The 14,552-nt window shown below is 33.4% G+C and overlaps 1 protein-coding gene across 2 annotated transcripts in view; it reads left to right on the top strand.

Moving 5' to 3' along the window:
- Window positions 1-1,884: 1,884 nt before the first annotated feature.
- LOC130817396 (callose synthase 9) overlaps window positions 1,885-14,552 on the top strand; it is a 43,342-nt gene continuing 30,674 nt past the window's right edge. Inside the window, exons 1-7 of one of the 2 annotated variants that reach the window (XM_057683074.1) lie at window positions 1,885-2,117; window positions 2,536-2,740; window positions 2,860-2,957; window positions 10,043-10,206; window positions 10,520-10,643; window positions 11,713-11,823; window positions 11,999-12,121. In XM_057683074.1, the coding sequence (XP_057539057.1) occupies window positions 2,539-2,740; window positions 2,860-2,957; window positions 10,043-10,206; window positions 10,520-10,643; window positions 11,713-11,823; window positions 11,999-12,121 (822 nt within the window). In that variant the 5' untranslated portion in view covers window positions 1,885-2,117; window positions 2,536-2,538. Of the gene's footprint in view, window positions 2,118-2,532; window positions 2,741-2,859; window positions 2,958-10,042; window positions 10,207-10,519; window positions 10,644-11,712; window positions 11,824-11,998; window positions 12,122-14,552 lie in introns of both variants that reach the window. The other variant, XM_057683073.1, reaches the window with a different exon arrangement.

Here is a 14,552-nt window from a genome sequence, read left to right as displayed (position 1 = left end):
AGGAATGACATTGTTTAATGTTACTAACAACATGATTAGTAAAGTGAGTTAAAAAGTCAGCCCAATAATTGCATGTTACTAATAGTGGACAATTATTAAATTGAGTCAAAAATTCAGCCCAATAATTGTCCACTGTTTAACAACAGATGACTATTAAACTGAGTCAAAAGCCAACCTAATAATTGCCTGCTGATACTAAGAGCAGATGATTATTGTGCCGGCTTCTTGACTCTGTTTAATAATCTCCTATTTATATTAACAACAAACAATGCCATTACTCAGTCTTAGAAAAAAGACACTTATTTTGAGAAATATTTTTATTCATGTTTGCTTTTGGAATTTTTTATTAAAAAAACTTATTTTGTTTAGATTTGTTAAGATATAACCCTTTGTTCGTTAATAAAGTTCTCATAAGGAATGTTTACTGGAATTAAGAAAAATAAAATCTTTTAAATAATTAATATACTCTCTCCAATTCAGAGTTGATGTTCTATTTGCTTTTTTCACGTTTGTCAATATACTAATTCAATTTATAATAAAATCCCACTTGACTATAATTGAACTTATTGATTAAGAATTAAATATAAATTATGAGTAAAATGTAAAATGTATCCAAATAGCAAATGAGACGTTAAGGACTAAGGAGTGTTTAGCAATTAATTATTGGCAGTTGGTTTTTTTAATTTATGTATTGACTATTTGCTGTTTATTAGAGAAAAAGTAAGTCAACAAACCAAAAACCAATAAAAAAAACTGATTAGAGTAGCTTTTTTATTTTTACTAAAAAACCAGCTTTTTAAGTGGCTTAAAAGACATTTACCAAATACTTTTTTAGCTATTTGACCAACAAACAAGCCAAAAATCAAAATGCAAAAGCCAAAAAAACGACCGAAAAGTTAAGTAAAAAGCCATAAACCAAACACTCCTAACTTTGAATTGAAGGAAATATTATTTTATTGAATAATATTTGATGTAAGAAAAATTGAGACATTAAAAAATATTAAATGAATGTTAGTGGAAACATGTGACATCACAACTACTCCTTTTGTTCTATTAGTACGTATTATAAAAAATTATAAAAATAATATATTAAAATTCTTTGCATCAAGACGAATCTAATAAGATCTCACATAGATATATTTTGTCTTCCATATATGCTTCAAAAATCAAACTTAAATTTTCTCTCTTTTAAAGTAGAAAAACTTAAAGTGGACAAATGAAAAGAAACAAAGAGAATAATAAAAATTTGTTTTTATAAAGTTGTTGAAAAATAGTGAGACTATAAAAAATATAAAAATATTAAAATAAAGTTATTGAAATACATAGGGACCATAACATTATTAAAATATTAAAATAAAAATAAATATGGTTATTTTTATCCTAAATTTATAATATTAATAAAAAATTATTCATAAAGACAACAAATAAAAACCCCAAAATAACTATAAAAAATTTGATGGAGTACCATCTATGATTCTTGGGAAAATTTGAAATAATTAAGACAAATTATCAACAAAATGAATCAAATAAGAAAAGTTTCAATTTATTTCCAAAAGTAAGCGTGAAATTTAGGGCTCTTCAAACTGCGAACAGCTAGCTCCATAAATCCGCACATCAGCTTTAACCGTGAACAGGTTAAACTGCAAACATGTAAAAAAAAGTTAAAGCTGTTCCCAGTTAGTAACTGCAAACAACTATTGTATTTTTTTCACTTGTTTAAATAGCCTCAAACCAAAGATTTATGAATTTTACAATTATTTTTAAAAATAAGTTGAAACTTATCTTATTTAATTCATTTTGTTGATAATTTGTCTCATTTCAAATTTTCCATTCTTGGTCTACGCAAATTTGAAAGGTGGTGGGGCATTGCAAAATCCGAAATGTTTGCTAGGCGGTCTTTGGAGCACTCTCCTAAGCAAACAAAAACTGCCTGCTTTTTCTTAATCTTCTTCACCACTTTTCAAAAATCCTCATCTTTTTAACCCTCAGAATTCTATCAATTTTCGGATCTTAGGGTTTAAGCTTTACTTTCACCCATCTTTACTCATAGTATTTCAAAACGATGAATTACTTTTGCTGCTGAAATTACTCAACTCAATACAGATTTAATTTCAAAGGTAATAATTCTTTTAAATTTTTTTTTAATAATGGTTCTGATCTCATTGCCTTTTCTTAGTATTGTTTCTTGGAATTCGCATATCAAATTTGAATTCAAATAGCATTCACTGATTATTTTTTTTGAAACAATTGGGAGTGATTTACAATGTGAGGTTTTGAAATCAGGTCGTAATTGAACTGGGATTTGGCTTTTTTTTAAGCTTAGATGTACATTTTCTTAAAACGATGTTGGGTTTGTAATCTAGTGTAGCTTATGGGGCCAGAAGTTGAATGAAAAATCTAAGTTTTTTGAATCATGTTATTATGATAAGGTTATACTATCATATACAGTATATTGATTACTGCACTTAGGTTTCAGGGTTTTATTGCTATACTTTGTACTTATGTGTTTGTTATTCAACTGAATTTGTGAAGTAGGAGATGTCGCGGGCCGAGGACTTATGGGAAAGGTTAGTTAGGGCGGCTTTGAGGAGTGCCAGAGGTCTTACTGATGCTCATGGGAGACACACCACTGGGATTGCTGGCAATGTACCTTCTTCTCTTGCTAATAGTAAGATTATAGATGATATACTCAGAACTGCGGATGAAATTCAAGATGAAGATCCTACTGTTGCTCGAATACGTAATATTTTAAACCTGCTTTAGCTTTCTTTCCTTCCATTATAATGACATTGATTAATAATGAATATGAAGATCATTTTCAAATTCTTTTATGCGGGTTTTAATCATTTGTCTCTGCAGTTTGTGAGCATGCTTACTTAATGGCTCAAAGGCTGGACCCTAATAGTGAAGGAAGAGGCGTCCTGCAATTCAAGACTGGCTTAATGTCTGTTATCAAGGTATTACTTGGTGTGACTCCCTCCTCTTTCTATTTGTTTAGGGAAAAGTAGAAGAGAAAGGACAAATCTTTCATTATAATGTCTCCAATGATTTCTTGTTGTTTTGCTTCATGAGCTATGTGCCTGGATTTGTAATTTTAAGAAGTAAATCTTAGTTGTTAGTTATCATGCCATATCTGTTCAAAAAGTGTGGAGTATTGTTCTATTTGAGTTAGGCTAACTATGAAATACATGAATTCGAGCTTGGCTCTGTTTACATCATTGGTTTACCTCACAAGCTTTGAAGATTGACTCACCTTTATTTGAATTAATCCTGAATAAATTAAAATGTGATAGGAATGAAGTTGCCGTAGATATGGCCTTTTTTATTCTCATACTTAAGCTATTAGGCACCTATATGTTCGGGCAAAGTGAGGATGCTTGTTTTATTTTGACCGGTGGCAAGTTGGTATATTTGGTATGTCTTTTGGTCAAAGTTTTGTTGTCCAAGTTTGTGTTGTGTCTAGGTTAAGGTACAAATGGATATGGGTATGTGAAGCTATCAAACTATCATTCTCTATTTGAGATCAATACTACAACCAAGATGAATCCAATGCTATTTTTAAACCAAGTGATGCAACTCTATCTCTGGGTTATCTAGGGCTATATTGAGCACGTCTGAATAATATAATTATTGAGGCTATATTTTTTACTTTCTTTTTCCACTTGTTGCTAGCAATTTTTTTTTTATCATGCAACAATGACGGCAACAATGCCAAAACATTTACCCTATAAATCGTGACTAGCAACATGAACAAATGATCTAAACCTAATGTCTATGTTAATGCTTCTCTTCTCTACATTCTATCCCTAGCGATATGAACTTCTTGGACTAAAAATCGAATATCCTTTGTCACCCGTTTAAGTCATCTTGGCATCCCGTTCCCTCTTTTTAGACTTCTATGTTTCCAACCTTCCAACTATCTTATTGGTTTTTTTTTTGTTTTTTTGTTCTCTATCACATATCAAATGAATTGCTTTTATGGTGGACATTGTCGTCATTAATCCAAAAGGGATTTATTTTTTTTTTAAAAATATTTTAAATTATATAAAAAACCCCGTTCATCAGGTAACAAATAATAAAGCCTAAAGCATGTTGGATGATAACTAACATTAAAGTTTGTCTCATCAGATGCAATAGTTTCGGCGTCTCCTTCAGCTTACGTGTTCCCAGTGACTTGTATACTATGTATTCAAAATTTTGGAAACTTCTCACAAATAGCCAAATCTGACATTTAGAAAACATATGCAGACATGGATATACGAGTTTGAGTAACATCGATGTCTACCACCCATCCCTATAATTTCACGAATTGGTTCATTAATATCCTTTAATAGTTGGATCAATCTTATGCATCTTCTTTGTTGTTCTAAATAGTTATAGTGCTTCTTTTCCAATACTCAATCATTTTATTTGTCCTTAGAATCTTGTTGAATACGTCGTTAATCAATTTATGCCAACTTTTCTTAAACCTTTTTGTACCTCAATACGTATACTATGCAATCTTTATTTTCATTTTTTAATGCGACCTCTACCAGTGATTTACCTATCCTTTGTATACATTTGTGTTCTTCTCTTGTAAATCAAATAAAGATGCATCTTATTACAACATCTTGATTTTGTTGAATAACTTTTCATAAGATTTCCTCCATCTATCCTGATCTCATTGTCTAGTACAAGATGCTTGGACATTTATCTTTATGTATTTCATTGTACTAAGATCCTTAACACTTGCATGTCTTCTTTTGGTCGTCCTAAATATCAATCTCCCCCAAGTCTAACTTGTATAATTCCTTTTATTTTTTTGTTAAGGAAAAACTTCTATTGATGAGGAAATACATCATACATCGATGGTATGAGGGAGCCCTAGAAGCAAATAAAGACAACTATAATATCTCATTCCAATTACTTCTACATAAATCATCAAGAGAGCAATGGTTAAATAATCCATGTGCTTAGCCCAAAATGCGCCAAAAAGACCACCTTCTCCCATGACAACTTTATAAGAAATCGGTCATTGAATTCTTTTCGATGTATACATATCATATAATGGTAATGGAACAAATCACCCACATCTTTTAAAATCATTATCCCATCTTAAACCACAATGGTTAATCAAAAGAAAATCTCTAATCCTTCTCATAGCAACCCATCCTTTACTTCTGATCTTAATCAACCTTTGCCATGGTTCTCTCGCTATCTTGCAATAGAGAAATAAATGATCATTATCTTCTCCATTATCACCACATAAAATGCACTAATGGAGTTTTAATGTCTTATAAGGTCTCCTTGATTGAAGGTTGTCCATCGTGTTCAACTTTCCTTTGGCTACTAGCGACACAAAAGCCTTGATCTTTTTGGGTACCTTAGCTTTCCAAATTCATTTAGCCAAAGGAAAAGAAAGAGATCTATGGGGATGGGGAATCAAGTTTGCTTAAAAGGAAGCGTAAGAAAAGGATTTGATGAATCAAGAATCCAAATTCTGAATTAGATTCAATTGATGGATTGAAATTTTGAAGAATATCTAATAGCTCAACCACTGAATGCAAATCCCTCTTTAATGGTTCATGCCTAAAAGATAAATTCTTGGCAATCTGATTGTTATCCCCTTCCAAAGAATAAAATTCCATAATCAGTGAGTTGTGTTTTGATGAAAGATGATATAATCTATGGAAAATTTCTTTGAAAGGGTGTGCCCTTAATCAAACATTTTCCCAAAATTTAATAATGTTACCTCTCCCTGCTTTTAATAAGTAAAATACAAAAAAGAAGTACTAGTGAAATTGACTTCCAAGGGCTAAGATAAGTGGATGTTGGACCAAATTTCAATTTCTAAGAGGATGTAGATTAACCAAATTTGTTTCGTATAATCCTGTGCCACAAAGAATTTGATTCCTGTTGATATCTCCATAACCACTTTCCTAATAATGCCATATTTTTTATTATCAAATCCCATACACTTAACCCTCTTGCTAAACTAGATGCGTAATTATATCCCTACCCATCCAATGGTCCGTATTTGAACCTCCCTTTCCCGCCCATAGAAAATCCCTCATCATCGCTTCTAACAACACATCATGGGGCTCTATGTATGGACAAGAAATAGATTGGAATATTGCTGAAACATGATTTAAAAATTGAAATTCTCCCCCCAAAGAGAACATCACCTTTTTCCACCCATTCAATATCCTCGACATTTTCTCTATCACTGGGGCCTAAAATACCTTAGAATGAGGACTGTTATTAATTGTAAGGCCTAGGTATATAATAGGATAAGATGCAACTGAACAGTTAGCCATGGAAGGCAATCTATTAATCTCAAGCTCCCCCACATTAATCCCATTTAAGCTAAATTTTCGATTATTTATCCTTAATCTAGAAATTTTCTCAAAGAGAGGGAGATAGGATGTTTAAAGCGTTTTTTCGTGCTTCATCTGGTATAGATTAAATAGTATCATCAACATATTGCAATTTGCAAATGACTAATGATTGTTCCTTCTTGCCAACTGTTATCCCATCAATCAACCCTTTATTAACCCCCTTTATAATCAATTTTCCGAGGACATCAACTATTAAACAGAAGAGTAGTGGTGATAGCGCGTTTCCTTGTCTTAGGCTTCTTGAAGATTTAAACTAGTCTCTAATATGACCATTGATCACCACTACAAACCGTAAAGAATCAAGCAACTGCAATCCATTGCCCCATCTTATCACAAAACCTTGTTCTTCCATTACCCTTCCAATATTGCATCAAAAATTTGTCGCCCTTCCACAAAAGCATTTTGTTCAATGAAAATCGTCTTCGAGATGACAATGTTTGAACTTTTCCTTAATAACTTCCATAGAATCTTGTACGTACTAGTAGTAAGGTTAATCAATTTAAAATCAGAATTACTCCTCGAACCTTCCTTCTTTGGTAAAAGATGAATGAAATGTGAAATCATGCTTCAACATATCTTCCCAATTTTATAGAACTCCATAAAAAATCTCATTACATCATTTTTAACTCATTTCCAACTTCTTAAAAGAGCTCCAGAGTGAAACCATATAGGCCCAGCTCAAACACTACAACCAAATTTCCTCAAGCTCAAATAGTCTTTCTAGCCATGTCCTCAACTCCTCATCATTTTTTAGCATAATATTATTTTCTATCTCTACTTCCCCAATGAAATTTCTCCTCCTCGCATTTACTAAACTAAAATTTGCATCACCTTTCTTTGCCCGTTGTAATTTTAGTCTTTGTTGTCTTCTTCTCTTCTCCATCATCTTTATATGTTCTGATTCATTCCTCCAACTTTCCCTTTCTAATATCTCATCCTACCTCAAAGTATTTTCTATCTTTCTAATATCCATTTTGTCCGCTCCTGCCTTATATCCCGAAATACTTATTTAAGATTTTCGGTTTGTTTTTTGTCGATTTGAGGCGTCCCATGATTTTATATCCCTCCCACCCCTTCTTGAAATTTCCCCACCATATTTTTGCTTTATGAAATTTTTGATGGTTTAGCCACATGTTTTTGAATCTAAAGAGTAGGTCCCATTTAAGATGTTTGCATTCTAATTGGATGGGAAAATGATCAGATGTTACTCTCGATGCCAATGACAAGGAAAGTTCTGGAAATGCTCGAGTCCATCCATCCCTTATAAAGAATCTATCAATCTTGCTTGCCATATCTCAATCACAAGATATTGATCATGTAAAAACCCCATTTTCAATGGGATATCGAACAATTTGCACTTCGTTATCACTTCATCAGATAGTATCATGCTTCTCATCATCCGTGTATCTCTTTTCTTTTTTGAAGCATGTCTTGTTATATTGAAATCTCCACCAACTATCCATCTAGGCGAACAATATACCCGTAAATCAACCATCTCATCAAAACCGCATGTCTCCCCTTTGGCCTTGGAGGTCCATATACAATTGAGAACCAAAATCTCCCTTCCTTGTGAGTTCCAAGAGGAATGAAATTGAAAAAACCATCAACATTTCTTTAATTGTAGCCACTCTGGACCCATATTGTGATGATCCCTCTTGAAGAGCCTACTGTTGGCAAAAAGGCCTAACTTTCCATCTCTCTTCCCATATAGTTCTGATATTAAGAGTTGTCACCTTGCTTAATTTTGTTTCTTCCAACATTACAATGTTTGGCCCCAACCTTCTAAGTAGCCTCGTAATCGTCTTACTTTTCTACCATCTCCTCAACCCCCTCTAGTTCTAGGAAATCATCTTCATTTATTTAATGTACTACACCCTTCCCTCTTCTTCCTCTATGTGCCGTAATTTATTGAAGATAATAAATTTTAACTCTCTATCCTCCTTTTACCAAATTTTCTACTTTCCAATGGTGCATTAGATATTAACTCCGAACCCAACTTATTACAAATTATTGAGGATATGTCAGTCCTTCTATAGTACACCCTCAGTATGGATGGCTTTGGAGATAGCTTAAGCTTCCTTCCCTCTGAAACATTCGTACTTCGTGAAGACAAATTTTGTTTTTTTGTATCCACTATTGAAGTTTTGCCCCAATTCAGTCCATTATCTATAGCCGTGTGCCCGTGTCATAGGAGAAAATTTGGGGTTTGTGATATTAATTGATTCTAGATCATTGCGTCGGTTAAGAGAAGAAGCTAAAAGAGGAGAAAAAATAGGGAGTGGGGACCTTAAAGGATAGATTGAAAGAGTTTACATACAATAAAAGTGAGAACCATGGCAACCTCCACCCTTCATCTTCCAATCCTTTTAGGAAGTACAATTTTCGGATGCACTGCTGTGACTAAATCGCTTCTAGAGCCAGAAATCTTCCATATTCATTAATTTTCTTGAAAACCAACAGCGTCTTCGATCTTCTACGTATAAAGCACCAATTCTCAGATACTTTCTTGTTTAAAAAATCTTGCATGATTGCCAACAACCACCATTGATCATCCTCATCTATCTCTATATCAGATGACCCTTTTGGATTCTTTTCCTCAATGTTCAACGATAAACTCTTTTTGAAGCTATGAAAGAACTTGAATACTTCAACATCTATGTAGAAATACCTTTCCTTTTTGAGAAAATGGTAAACAGTAACATATATTTAAAAAGTATTTGTTAACCCAAAATGAGAAACATCAACTGTAATAAAAGTATCGAAGAAGATAAATTCTATCAGCTATGATAAAATAAAAGACAATTTAGTTTTAGAAAAAGAATGGATTTAATGACTTAATCTTGTGAGTAAAGCCATTGAAAAGAGTTAATTAGATTTTTAAGGATGAATGGCCAAATCGTGAGGATTAAGCCATTGAAGAGAATTTTAGAGAGAAGTCAGTGCTTTTCCTCACTCTAAAAGCTAAACCTTCCACTTGACACTAATAACTTGTATAAATCTTTATAATCCTTGATTTCATGCCTTCCACATTTTCTTTGCCCTAATGATAAGCATTCTTGTATTTGGCGATGTTATTTTGCATTGGCAAATATCATTCGAAATCCTGAGATGTCTCTCGAAACGACCCAAAATGCAGTTTTTAACACCTTAACAACGCAGGATCTAACTGTTTAGTTTGTTTTGAAAATCCGTAAAATGCGACTGATGTGATATGGTGCAAGACAATATTTTCCTTGCACTATGCGCTAGATCCCTTTAGCTAGGCGAGAAATGCAATTTATCTTTATGTAAGTATAGTCTGTAGCCTGGAGGTGCTATAAGAGGCACGTAATGGTTGATGCTCAAAATTTAAAATTTCAAAAATTCCCCAAAATTATGCCTTTTGGCACACTTGTTTCCAAAAAGCGCACTAAAACGCGCTTGAGGCATAGTGTGGCGAGGTGAACCTCTTGTGCGGTTGTGCCTTAATGCAATGCTTTTTATGAACTAGCTTCTATAAGTCCATAAGCGTATTCTTTGCTCTCCTTGGTTTCTCCACTTATTATTGTGCAAACATCAAGAATGAGAAAGTTTTGTTGTTTTGTTGTACATTAGTTTTTAAAGAAGAATTGAGGTTTATCTATTTTCATATGCAAAATATTCTTTTGGGTTTTGTTTCCATGCAGCAAAAATTAGCCAAAAGAGAAGTTGGAAGTATAGATAGAAGTCGAGATATTGCTTATCTGCAGGAATTCTACAAGACATACAGGCGAAAGCAAAATGTGGATCAACTATTGGCAGATGAAATGAAACTTCGAGAATCCGAAGCTTTTAGTGGAAATCTTGGAGAGTATGTTCATATGCTTTAGCTAATTTTGATCTTCTTTGGTTGCTTTCATTTGTGCTTTTTATTTATGTGAATTTTAGATGATGTTTGCAATTAAGAGTCATCAAATAGAAGCAATCTCTTGGTTGTTACAAGGGTAAGGTTAATCGACTCCTAAACCATGCCCAAGTAAGAGCCACTTAAAGGAAGTGGGGTATTGGAATGTTGTTGCTTGGTTTCTTTCATGTGGTTTTGTTTGTGTAGAAAATGTTAAATTCATAGTTTGCAAATTTTTTTATATGCCTATCCTTACTAATTTTTTTCGTTTTGGTGTCAGGTTGGAAAGGAAAACTAAAAAAAGGAAAAGAATTTTTGCTACTCTCAAAGTCCTGGGAGAAGTACTTGAACAAATGACACAAGAGGTTTCACCTGCAGATGCTGAAACATTGATTCCGGCAGAGGTTATTTATTAAGTCTTCCTTTTCTTTTTATTTGTGGTGGCAAATCTCATAATAGCTTAAAGACTTACAAGACTAAAGGATATGTTCAAGTTGATTATCTATGTTTATTAGTGTTATTAGCTGAAAGGACTTAATTGAGTTTCCAATATTTTCTGGTGGAATTGTAGAGTACATATTTCATACATGTGAACCAAAGACTAGTTATTTATAGGCCACAATATACTGGATGCTTTGTAGAGTTGCATATGAATTGTTCTAAGAACAATAAGGTTTTATTTTTGTGTAACCTCTTGGAAATCTGGAGGTGAAAATGTATCTAGAAGTGATAAAAAGCTTATGAAGATCAAATTCTTTTGGACTTTAAAAGTAAAACTTGGTTCTTTAGCTAAGGCAATTTCATCATGAAATTTGTATGTAACCTTTAATTGTCATAAATAGTATTTCTCTTTGTTGCTCCGTCAGCGTGTTTAGTACGCTATTACGCATGTGGGTATGCATCAGTTGAGTTCAATCTAAATGTTTTTGACACTTTGGTTCAAGATAAGCTAAGCTCTTCTTTGAAGCATGCATTGCATTACCCCAATCCACTAAGTGGCTGCTGTCGAAAAAAATGTATGCAACATTACTATTGTAATAACAAAATAGGTTTTTGTGATCGACCCTTGATTGCAAACATTATCTACAACTTTACATAAATAAAGAGCACATATGAATTGCGAAGCCAATTCATTGTAGTCTATTATATAATCCAAAACCTCAAATCTATGAATTTATGGTTTCCTTGGGGATTGACACTAGTCATTTGTTTAATTTCATATAGCCAATCCTAGTCAAGTCTTTGGCATTGTGTTTATTGTTACTTTTATCACTGTGGTCCAATGTTTGATTTCTTTTTGAAGTTGAGAAAGTTTTGTTGTCCGCTGGAGTCCTTATGTCAATTGGAGAGATTGATGCCTCTTTGGTGTTTTTAGTTTAGGTCTTTGACCTTTTACTTAAATTATGGCTTGTAGATTAATCTATCTATACATGTTTTTACTTGTAACTGAATATGTTTTCTTTCTTTTGGCAGCTTAAGCAAGTTATGGAGTTAGATGCAGCTATGACTGAGGATCTTATTGCTTACAACATTATTCCCATGGATACCACAAACATAACAAATAGGATAGTAACTTTTCCAGAGGTCAGTTAATGAAGAAGATCGAATTTTACTCCCTCCTTCCCTTTTAGATTGACCAAATAAGCTCTTGCATTAGGATGTGGTTGTCAAAAGGAACTTATAAGCAATGTGATCAGTGTTCTAAAAATGATACCCTTTTGACATTGGTACGTCTCTTTTCACTTTGATTTGATATCAGGTGAGAGCAGCTGTGTCTGCATTGAAGGACGTTGGAGGTCTACCAGCATTGCCAACAGATTTTGTTTCTCCAGTTAGGGGCCCTGATATGGTTGATTTTCTGCAATTTGTTTTTGGGTTTCAGGTTTGTACTGAATCCTTTCTCTTCATGTATAACATTGAAAGTTGATTGTTGCCCCTTTGTTGATCACTCCTTCTATTCTTTTGCGTTTTCCCCAAATACTATTTTAGGATGTCCATATAAGTTAACTCCATTACAGTAAGTGAAAAGATTGCTGAATAAATTAGCTACATCGTTCTCTACCACTACCTTCTTAGGGTCACCTTTTGACTTGGTTGGTACATTTTTCTAAGTAATCTAAGAATCTAAAATCAAATCCTCTTTCCATATTCTCCTTAGCTATTTTGTGAAACAATATTTCAAAATTCTCTACCCAAAATATGCGGGAACTTGGACAAGACATTGGAGGATAAGGGTTTAGCACCCAGCCCTTAGGTGGTGGACTAATGATTTGATGGACATTTTCCGGTGTTAGTTTTAATTTTTATAGTAGGTATTTGTAGATGAGTGTGGTATGAGGAATGATACTGTTTCTCAATTTTTGTTATCATCAGTGGTTTATGTAAGGGGTCGAATGATTTTTAAGGAAGAAGAGTTGAGTGTTTTAGATAGTTTTCATATTGAAATCTAAGGGTTTGGGTTGAGCCTCTGAGGTCTGCTCAATGTTCATATTATTGTTTTTTTCTATTTAAATAATCTACATGGATTTTAAAGCAATATAATGGGCAACCTTGGAGTTAGTTTGTGTATAGATAAGTGATAAGGACTAATGATGCTCTTTCTTTTTTTTTTTTTTCGCAATGATGGTGTTATGATGCTTTATGGGGTAATAGAACATGGCTTCCAAGTTTTTTTTCTTCTAGATATGGAATGATGGTGGTGTGAGTTGATTATGGGATCTCTTATTTGCAGTTTTTCTCAAGATGCTGAATTTGATTATGTTGAAGATTTTGAAAATTTCTGAACTCCTTTATGTTTTGAGTTGCTTTTGGATCTTGGAAGTAGATTTTGGAAGTGAGCATGACTGACCTTAGTATATATCTTATTATCTTTGATTTTTATTTCTTTTCCTTGATGTAGAGACAATTTTTAGAAATCATGCGTGGGAACATGAATTTCTTCGAAGGTGAGTAAGTATAGGCTGATGTGTCAAGAAGAAATTTTTTTTGAAAAAAAAAAGAAAAATGAATTTGTTTAGTGTGGTGGAGAAAGTGAGTGATGATTTTGTTTATCACAAATAGGCTCTATAAGGGTAAGTTAAGGCCTTATCATGCGATGAGCTTGCAATTTGAGGACAAATCTTCCCGAAGAAGAATTTGCATCGCGTGTGAGCCAGATGCATGATTCATATCAACTAAAGAAAGACTCTCATTGTTGCTTGAGAAGGCCAATTGAGACAAAGAATTGAAGGTTTGTTTTATGGATCGTAGGAAGAGAGCTAGTTGTGTTTAAGTATGGGATGGATAAGACGTGCACAAAGAAGTGATCCCAAGTGAAACTGGGTGCACAAGATTGAACTATTGTGTGAGATAAATCAGGTTTTGCCTATATTACACCTATGTGGTAGGTCCCTTCCTCAAACCCCTTCTTCTGTGGGCTTTGCGAGGACACTTCGTGCACCGCAAGACCTTTTTTACTTTGAACCGATAGTTCAAATGAGGGGAGAGTTTTCTTGTATGTGGTCAAATGAGTGATATGGAACCTTTTTACCCAAGTACATTGCTTGTACTTGTTTCAACTTTCGAGAATTTGTGAATGAATCACAAAGATCAATGGGGTAGTTTGAGAGGCGAGTGATTCTCTTTTACCAGTACTGCTCAGTTTTGAAAGTAAGGCTTGAGTTGGAGAATCTTATTGTTATGGATGGATCTAGGCTTTCCGTCATGAATTCTCTAGAATTAATATTTTTCGTTATGTTATTTTAGTTCCAAGTATAATAAGGTGATTAGAGAGTTTTTATTGGAATTTGTTATTTCTTATAAAGGAGATGAACTCATAGTACGTATGATGAAGAGGAGGGAAGAATTTTTCCATGTTTGTATAAACAAAGTATGTTTAAACATTATGGAGTTTTGATCATACTTATCGAATTTCGCAATATAATACTATTATCGTCCTTTTACTTTATACAAATATATTCTGTTGTATTATTCCGTTGCTTCACATTCTAAGCTATGTGCCTATCACAGAGCCCACCCCAAATCATACAAACACTCACCTTTAGCCATAGTGAAAAAATGCGGTAACGGTCATGTTAGAGGTAACATAACGATGATGCGGTAACGAGAGTGATGTGGTTACCGTAACACTTAAATATTGGTTGAAACCATAAGATATACCATGATATGATCTTAAAAGTGGTTTTTACACCTTTACAACGCAAGAAATATTGATCCTTATTTTTGAAAGCCCTTTACATAATGGTCGTTGTGATGCGATGCGGCCTTGTTTTTACACTATTCCCCAACATTACTCTTATCCCATGGTCTTGATA

This window comes from Amaranthus tricolor, chromosome 7, assembly GCF_026212465.1.
Source record: "Amaranthus tricolor cultivar Red isolate AtriRed21 chromosome 7, ASM2621246v1, whole genome shotgun sequence".
In the NCBI taxonomy this organism is placed as follows: domain Eukaryota; kingdom Viridiplantae; phylum Streptophyta; class Magnoliopsida; order Caryophyllales; family Amaranthaceae; genus Amaranthus; species Amaranthus tricolor.
Note: the sequence above shows the minus strand (reverse complement) of the source record. Positions and strands in the feature narration are given on the sequence as shown.